This window comes from Trichechus manatus, unplaced genomic scaffold (assembly GCF_000243295.1).
Source record: "Trichechus manatus latirostris isolate Lorelei unplaced genomic scaffold, TriManLat1.0 scaffold00035, whole genome shotgun sequence".
Lineage (NCBI taxonomy): Eukaryota > Metazoa > Chordata > Mammalia > Sirenia > Trichechidae > Trichechus > Trichechus manatus.
The window spans coordinates 14035030-14043947 of NW_004443971.1; the positions used below are offsets into that span (position 1 = coordinate 14035030).

The 8918-nt window shown below is 48.8% G+C and overlaps 1 protein-coding gene across 1 annotated transcript in view; it reads right to left on the bottom strand.

Moving 5' to 3' along the window:
• The window catches only part of LGR6 (leucine rich repeat containing G protein-coupled receptor 6), a 144826-nt gene that overhangs the window by 103360 nt on the left and 32548 nt on the right, over window positions 1-8918 (bottom strand). Inside the window, exons 4-5 of the mRNA XM_004375284.2 lie at window positions 4381-4452; window positions 678-749 (exon numbers count right to left, since the gene is read on the bottom strand). Coding sequence (XP_004375341.2) covers window positions 678-749; window positions 4381-4452 — 144 coding nt within the window. The remainder of the gene's footprint in view (window positions 1-677; window positions 750-4380; window positions 4453-8918) is intronic.

The following is an 8918-nucleotide window of genomic DNA, read 5'->3' on the forward strand; positions in this document are numbered from 1 at the left end:
CATAAGAGGGTCTTGAGGAAGACAGTCTTGGATGGAAGAAGGTGAGTCATGGGTTGGGATGGAAGGAGTTGCTGCCTTAGCTTTCCCTTCTCTAAAATGGGCCATCTGATCAATGGCAGAGGGAAGCTGGATGAAATAATATAAGGTCCTTTTCAACACTCATTTTTTTTTTTTTTTTTTTTGCTTCAAAGGAAAAGTGAAAGAGACCGGAAGGAAGAAGCCTGAAGCCAGAAGGAGATGTCTACCGATGAGAATGAAAATTCAGTGCTATAGCCAGAGACTACGGTTGGACCTAAAAAGGAAGATGGTGGAAGAAAACCAGTCTGGACAATCTGGATTTCTCCTCTCTAGAAACAACAGTCTTATTCCTCTCCTGACCTGAGAGGTCTCAGGGAGAGCACTCACCACAAAGGTCTATGCTGATGGTCATTATTCACATCAAAAAAAAAAGATGCTTCACTTCCCTATAGGGTTGCCATAAATATTAGGTGCGATTAAACGTTCGTTTACAGATCATAAAGTTTGTCACAGACAAGGTGAAAGCAAAAATAAGGAAATAATGATTGAAATGAAAAACGAAGATAAAGAAATGATAAGCAAGTTGGTTATAAAATTTCAATTTGTCCACGGTTTTTAATGTCCCATTTCTCTGTACAAGGGGGTATACCCATACTTACAGAATTTTCAGGCTGTAGAGACCAGAGAATGCTTGTCGTGGGATATGCGAGAGATGATTCCCAGAGAGACGCCTGCAAATCAGAGACAAGGGTCAGTGACGCTGGCAGGGAGCCCAAGGAGGGGCGCCCTCTATTAGCCAGTGTCTTGGGATATGGGAGGAAAGGGTGGTGGTACTAACTACCATTTACTGAGACCTACAATGTGTTAAGTGCTTCACACACATTATCTCACTTAATTCTCACAATAACCTTATCGGTACCAGTTGCCATTGAATCAACTCCAACTCATAGTGACCCCAAGTGTGTCAGAGTAGAACTGTGCTCCATAGGGTTTTCAATGGCTGATTTTTCAGAAGTAGATCTCCAGGCCTTTCTTCTGACACACCTCTGTGTGGACTCAATCCTCCAACTTTAAGGTCAGCAGCCAAGTGTGTTAACTGTTTACACCACCCAGGGACTCCAAGAATAAGTGCCTATTGTTATCCCCAAATTACAGATAAGGTAACGGAGGCTCAGAGGGGTAAAGTGACTTCCGCCAAGAGTCTCAGAGGCGGGCAGTGGCAGAGCTTGGTGTTCTTAACCAGATCTGACTAACGTTCTCTCCACAACGCTCACCATCTCCCGTGCTAACCTGGATTACCCACAGCCCTGCCCGGCTGCTTAGCTGGGCTGTACCTGGGTTGTAGCATGTCACCAGTGGAAGGGCTGGGGTGTGTCTGTGTCTCCCCGTGCTCGAAACTACACAGTTAACCCCCATTAATCCAGGAGAGTTAGGAAACAAGGCGTTCTAATTAGTTTAACATTCTGGCCTAATTAAGCATTTCCATGTTTGCCATAGGCTGATCTCCAGTTTTAAAAAGAGCAAGTACAATGAAATATACTCAATGAATATGCTTAATGCTAAAACCTGTCTGTGCAGAGCTTAATTGTGGATAATTCAGAAGGCACTTGTGGATCTCTGAAGTCCCCCAGGACATTAGTATGTGCATCAATTCCTACTGAGAAGCCTGCAGATGTAGACATTGTGCTGACACATCCCACAAGCTATTTTAAAAATACGTATCTCTAATAAGAATCTCTTTATTTGTCGCTTGTTGTGTGTGTGTGTGTGTCTGTGTGTGTGTGTTTTGTTTGTTATTGTTTAAAAAAAAAAAAAAAGGTAGTGTGTAGAAAGGCAGCTGGATATTTGAGGTCTCCAAGGTTGGGCTCTGTAGGTGGGCATTTGCCCTAGAAGGGCCCTTCAAATGGGGCTTAGGATGGGTCCAACCCTGTCTCAGGGAATGGAGGCTGGAAAACTGAAAAACCAAACCCAGTACCATGGAGCTGATTGCGACTCACAGTGACCCCATGTGTTACAGAATAGAACTGAGTTCCATAGGGCTTTCTTGGCTGTAATCTTTTTTTTTTTTTTAAATATTCTTTTATATTTGTAGTACATGGTTTTAAGAACTAGGAGTCTTAAATGGGAAGGACTTAAACTAACAGATGATTACACTAGATAGAATTTGCCAGAAATAGGACTGTTGATCAGCTGGCTACAATTTGAGTTATATTCCTTGGATGGTTTTTTTTTTTTTTTTTTTTTTTTTTGATGTAATCTTTACGGAAGCAGATCATCACGCCTGTCTTCTGTGGCACTGCTGGGTGGGTTTGAAATGCCAACCTTTTGGTTACTAAATGAGCACAAACCAGGGATCTTGGAAGATGGAAGGTCAGCCTTAAATTCTCAGGTGTGTCTGTATGTCACCTGCCCTAAACTCCTCGGCCTTTGCTCTGGCATTTCATTCCCACCCAAGCTGTGTCACGTCCATGTTGGAAGGTCCCTCCATGCATCTCACTCTGTCCACATCCTTTGAAGACTGGCTGAATACTCTGAATACTCCTCCTCCAAGAAGACTTCCCTGACCACTGGCCAGCCCCACCTACCCTGACATTCCCTTACACGGAATGCCGAGTTCCCACGCCTACAGCAGCCACATTCACCTGCTGACTTGCTGCCCACACAGGTCTTCTGTCTCAGCCAAAAGCTCCTGGAGGGCAGCTTCACCACAAGTTTTTCCCCAGAGCACCCTGAGCTTGCCTTTCACACTGAAAAACCAGGTGTCTTTGAGTTGACTCCAACTCACGACAATCCCACGTGTATCAGAGTAGAACTGTGCTCCACAAGGTTTTAAATGACTGGTTTTTTGGAAGTAGGTTGCCAGGCTTTTCTTCCAAGGTGCCTTTGGGTGAACGCAAACCTGCAACATTTTGGTAGCAGCTGAACACGTTAACTGTTTGTACCACCCAGGGACTCCACTGTCCACCCAGGGGGGGCCCAACAATACTTGGTCTGAAGAAGCCAGCCATGGCCCTGAGGGATGATGGTCTCATAACTCCAGCAGAGGCAGGTAAGCTGCACCCTTGAGGAGCACTGTCTAGAGTCAATATTCATTATAGGAGCAGTAGAGTCACGGTAGAGGTGAAATAGTGAATCTTTTCAGGGCCCAGAGCCCACAGTTCGTGCAGTTCAAGCAAAGCTTAGTACAGCCCCAAGGATCTATAGTTGCATGAAATAAAAATAAACAGGGCTAGAAGGTGTTAGCATTAGAGGTGGGCTGACAGCAATGATCGGGAGCAGCAACCTGGCTTCCCAGAGCAGACAGGCGGGGCCCTCAGTGGAGATGGTTTATACGTGAGCACCACTAGAAGAGAAGGCAGATTTAGGATTCCAGGCAGAGAGGGACCACCACGGGCAGGGACTGAGCAGGGAGGACTTTGTAGAGGAGTCAGGCCTTGCGCTTGGCACTGACAGAGGGGTATCAGAGCCTGGCTGGAGAGAAACGGGGTAGGCATGTCAGGTTGGAGGGACACCATGAGCAAATGCAGGACGGGATATTAGGGATAGTGAACAGGACTGGCCTCACTGAAGCAAAGTTGGCCGGGTAGGACTGGGCCAGGTGAGGGTGGGTCTTAGAGGTTGATCCTTTGGGCATGGGGAGACACAGAAGGCTCTTGAGCTGGTGAGATGCACCTGAAGGAGGGCAGATCTATCAGGAGCTGACATAGCCCCCAGATGTGAGGGGATGTCTGGCATGGTAGCAGTGGGAACAGAGAACAAACGACGGAGGTGGGAGATATTTCAGAGAAAGAACCACCAGGCTTGTGGAGTGGCTGGATCCAGGGGATGACTCCCGAGGAGAGATGTGACTGGGGAAAGCTGCAAAGAGGAGGCTTCAGGGAGGGATGAAAGCTAGATTTTAGAGTTCCTATACCATGTGGCACTGTACCTGCCACCCTAGGTTCCACATTAGGGCTGGTATCAGCTGAACACCCTTGATATCAAGAACGGCCTTAGCTTCCCACTAGTTGCGTGAAGTCAATTCCAACTCATGGCAAGCCCATGTGTGTCAGAGTAGAACTGTGCTCTATAGGGTTTTTCAATGGCTGATTTTTCAGACGTAGATCACCAGGCCTTTCTTCCTCATTACATTTTTCTTCCTCACCAGGTCTTTCTTCTGAGGTACCTCTGGGTGAATTTGAACCTTCAACCTTCCAGTTAGCAGCCTAGCGTGTTAACCCTTTGCACCACCTAGAGACACCCTTAGCTTCCCAAGCCCCATTCTTTTATCCCGACCTCCACCTCACTGCCTGGGAAGCCTGGTTCCTACAGCTATTAGAGGCAGCCAAAGCCTTGCCTCTCAGCCCCCAGGCATCTACTCACAGCTCCTCCAGGAAGCGCAGATGGTGGAAGAGTCCAGGCTGCAGCTCTGTGAGGTTGTTCATGCTCAGGTCTCTGCAAGAGAGAAAACAGGAAGGGGACGGTGAGCTGCCCGTCTGCATCATCCTGCACTGTCCGGCTCCACACCCCCACAGCCCCCACCCCCATTGCCATCCTAACTCCAGAGCCAGTCTGGCAACACAGGCTGCACTCTGACTGAGAACTAGGCCAGGAATCAGGCCTCCCACAGTGAATTGGGAGTTCTCTATACAGCGGCCCCATGTCCCTTTCAGCCTTTCACCCTTCACTGGACTCCCTTGGGACTGGCTGCAGTTAGGACTATGAAGGGGGCTGACCTCCCTGTAAAAGGAGGAGCTAGGGAAAAATACATAGAATTTTAGAATAGCAAGGGAGGAGCCACCTAATACAAATAATACCTCTTTTTACAAATGGGGAAACTAGGCCCAGAGATCACTGCCCTTCCCATCTATGGAGTAGGCTCGTACGATACTCATGGGCTGGTGTGATCATCCCTGGATGGCCATGGAGCACCATCCTTTTATTCAATCAGCAGAGCCAGCAGGATGTTGCTGTCCTCTGAGGCCGCTCTGCCAGTCTCTTTCCTGTTTGGTTCCCTCCTTCCGTCTCTTTCTTCCCTTCTCAACCACCAGCCCCCTGTCAGCTTGTCCTACTGTGGTGGCTCTCATGTTGCTGTGATTCTGGAAGCTCTACCACCAGTATTTCAAACACCAGCAGAGTTAGCCATGGTGGACGGGATTCAGCAGAACTTTCAGACTAAGACAGGCTAGGAAGAAGGGCCTGGCAATCCACTTCCAAAAATCAGTCAGTGAAAACCCTATGGATCACAACAATATTGTCCAATACAGTGGCCACTGCAGTGGATTGTAGCATACCAACAATCATGAAGCTGGCACAGGACCAGGCGGCGTTTCGTTCGGTTGTACAAGGGGTCACCGTGAGTTGGAGCCAACTCAACTGTAAATAACAACAAGCACCGTTCTCAAACTGGACGCTGTGACCTCTGAGCTCAATCACAGAAGATGCCTAGATTCCTGAATGGTGGCATGTGGAGATCCTGACCCCTCAATGGTTCCCAGACTACATCATCCAGCCCTCCCTATTATCCAGGAGACTTTGGGTGACCCCAGGGTCACTGTCCTTTAAGAAGTCCTGAACACAAAAGGATCACAATACATACAGCTGACATTTCTGGAGGTCTCCTCTGTGCCAGGCACTGGCTAAACTCTGCCCGAAGAACTCCACCTAATTCTCACAACAACCCCCAAGGTAGGGTCAATTGCTGTCTCCATTTTACATTCAAGAAAACATAGAGGAAAAATGTTGAGCTCTGGAGTCAAAAGGCCCTGCGGGCAAATCGCTCCTCCATGACTATTAGACCTTAGGCTCTTCCTTTTTTTTTTTTTTTTTTTTTCATTTCACTCTGTATTTATTAGCCAGAATTAATTTTATTATTTATTTTTTTCGCCTTGATTTTCTAGTAAAACATATTTAATTTTATTAAATCTTGAGCCTTGGGTGCATCTACTTCGTGTGATGAAATACAAGTACACAGGAAGCATTTCTTACGTATACCCAGTAAGATGACTGTGTCAAGGAAAGGCATTCCTGCAGTTGCTGGAGCAGCAAGCTGAACTGGCAGTTTTACATGGAGCACTATCTCTACTTTAAAAAAATAAATAGACTTTTCTGATGAGATTGATGGTGACAGACCTTAGGTTCTCTATATGGTTTCCTCATATCCTCCCTCCCGACCCCCCCAAAAAGAAAGGGGACTAGTAACACCAAGCTCAGAGGGACCTTGTTGCTATAGGGTTGCTATGAGTCACAATCGACTCAACAGCACACAAAAACAACGCTTACAGACGGCCTAATAAATAGTACATGCAAAGCGAATATTTGCTTTCTTTCCACCCACCTTAACCTGTGGACAAGCGTCCAGCCCCACGGGCCTGTGGTAGGTAAGCAGGAGTTTGCGCCTTAGCTTCTGGATCCTGCCTGTGTTAGCATTTTCTGCTCAGTTTGGGTCTGGTGAGTGGCCGACGAGTGAGTCAGCCTGTGTGTGCCTAATATATTTGAGTTCCATCCTATTTCCAGCCCCGGTGGGCGTCCTCCCTGGAGGCTACAGATGTGAGCCCAGACCAGACCACTGCTTCGTTAGGCACCGCCCCAGGCCTGCCTGCAGCTTTCACCCTTCCCTAGGAATGCACTTTTGCCCTCAAACCTCAGTGTCTCCATCTTCCCTGAAGAATCATATGCACTTTTGTGTGTGCTCAGAAAGGCAAGCTCGGGTTGAGCGCTGATGGTTGGGGAAACGTGCTTTGGAGCCCAGTTCCAATCTATAAAAAGACTGTTTAGTCTCCAATGTTTTATCGTTGATAAGGCTTGGGCTCCGGACTCCATGTTCTCTACCCTGCTGTTCTCTACCCCTGCAGGGTAGAGCCAAGGAAATGGCGTGTGGAGGTTGGCACTGCTTGCCTGCAGCTCATTCCCCTGTGAAACACAAGAGCCATCTAGAAGCCTTGACTAAGAACAGGCTAAGCAGAAGGTGCAGCCGGTCAGGTGGTGGTCGCAGCTTAAGGCAGGAGAGAAGCAGAACCAACAGAGCTCACTGAAGGGTTTTAAGCCAGGGCTTGGCTCTCAGGGTGTTTTTAGGTGGCTATGAGTCTGAATCGACTCGAGGGCAATGGGTTTGGTTTCGGGTTAGCCTTGGATTTAGAAGTCCCTGGATGGTACAAATGGTTAAGCACTCAACTACTAGCCAAAAGATTGGTAGTTCAAACCCACCCAGAAGTGCCTCAGAAGAAAGGCCTGGCGATCTGTTTCCTATGGAGCACAGTTCAACTCTGCAACACATGCAGTCTCCAGGAGTTGGAATCCACTCAGTGGTAACTGGTTTGGTTGGGTTTTGGTTTAGCCATGGGTTTGGAATCCCCAGGTGGTGCAAACCTAACCAAAAGATTGGCGGTTTGAACGCACTCAGAAGTGCCTCAGAAGAAAGGCCTGGAGATCTGTTTCTGAAAGGTCACAGCCTTGAAAACCCTATGGAGCACATGGGGTCATTTGAATTAGAATCAATTGGATGGCAACTGGGTTTTGTTGTTGTTGTTGTTAGCCTTGGGTTATGGCTAAAATGTGAAGATACGGGGCATGCTGGACAGTGGCAAGGGGAGGTATGGCGCCGCCCACAGAAGCCCAGGCTACAGAAACACCACAGCAGAACCTGGGTCTGATGAGGCTCCACCGCCTGGAGTCCCAGGCCTGGCTCATCCTCAGCAAGCCAGGGAGGCACGAGGTGCCGCAAAAACAATTACCTCTAAATATTTACCCTGCACATTTCAGGACGTGTCTCCACAGGAGCAGGCGCGGGAGTTCAAGGAGCACACGGGGCATGTGACTCAGGCCTCATCACTCAGCCGTCCCTCCAGGGGCCGCTCCTCAGAGGCTCTGATGTAGCTCCATACCCCCTCCACCCACTCCCTCCACCCCACCACCCTGACTAGCGGCCTCATTGTTCTCCTCTGGGGAGGAGGAGGCATGCACCTCATTCCCCTCCCCACCTGCCCACCCCCACATCCTGCCCTAAGACAACACAGCCCAGCCGCAGTGCAGCACGGTACACACTAAGGCAGGGCCAGGGAGGGTGGATTTCAAATGGTCGGGGGTGGGGGGAACCCCATTCAGGCTTGGCCCTCACACAAAAGGGAAAGAGGTGAGGCTGGTTCCAGATAAAGGAGAAGGAAGAGGAATGTGCAGAGTTGGAAGAGGGCGGTGAGGTGGAGATTTCAAAGGCGAGATCCTCCAGGCTGATGCCCCAGGCCCCTGGCAATGGCTAAGGCCCTTGGGAAGAGACACTGTGCCCTACTGGGGCTAGGCTGTGCCTGGACAGTGGCAGGGAGGGAGCAGGCATGCAGAAGACTGAACACAAGATAGCATGGTCCTGTGCAGCTTAGAGAACACAACTCACACATTCCGACCATTCCTGGCCCCAGGGCAGATCCTAGGGTGCCTGGGGTTTGGTTGTGGCTGCATTTGCTTGGCTTAATGAACTGGTTAAGTATTTACAAGAGTGTTGGGCGCAGAGGCAGGGTTGGCATACATGAGCTCATGGATGTGTTTATCTTGTGGGTTGCTGTGCAGGCATGTGTCATGTGGGGGGGCACACATGTGTATCTGTACATGTGCACACTGGAGTGTTGGGCTGTTGAAAAGTCACAAACTTTCTGGAAGCATCCACCAACTGTAAAGACAGAGAGAAACAAATAACCTCACCCAAGTCTCGCCCTTTAGGTTGGAAAACCTTTTTTGGCTGTGTGACGTTGGACAAGCCTGGCTCCTTCTCTTGGCCTCAGGTCTCCTCTCTGGTCATCTCCTGGCCTCGGGGAAGAGCACAGTGATGCTGTTTTGGGGTCTAACCTGTGGCTGAATCAGATGCTGATACATGAAGTCAAACTCTGCTCCACACTATCATCCTCTGACCACTACAAACACACACACACACA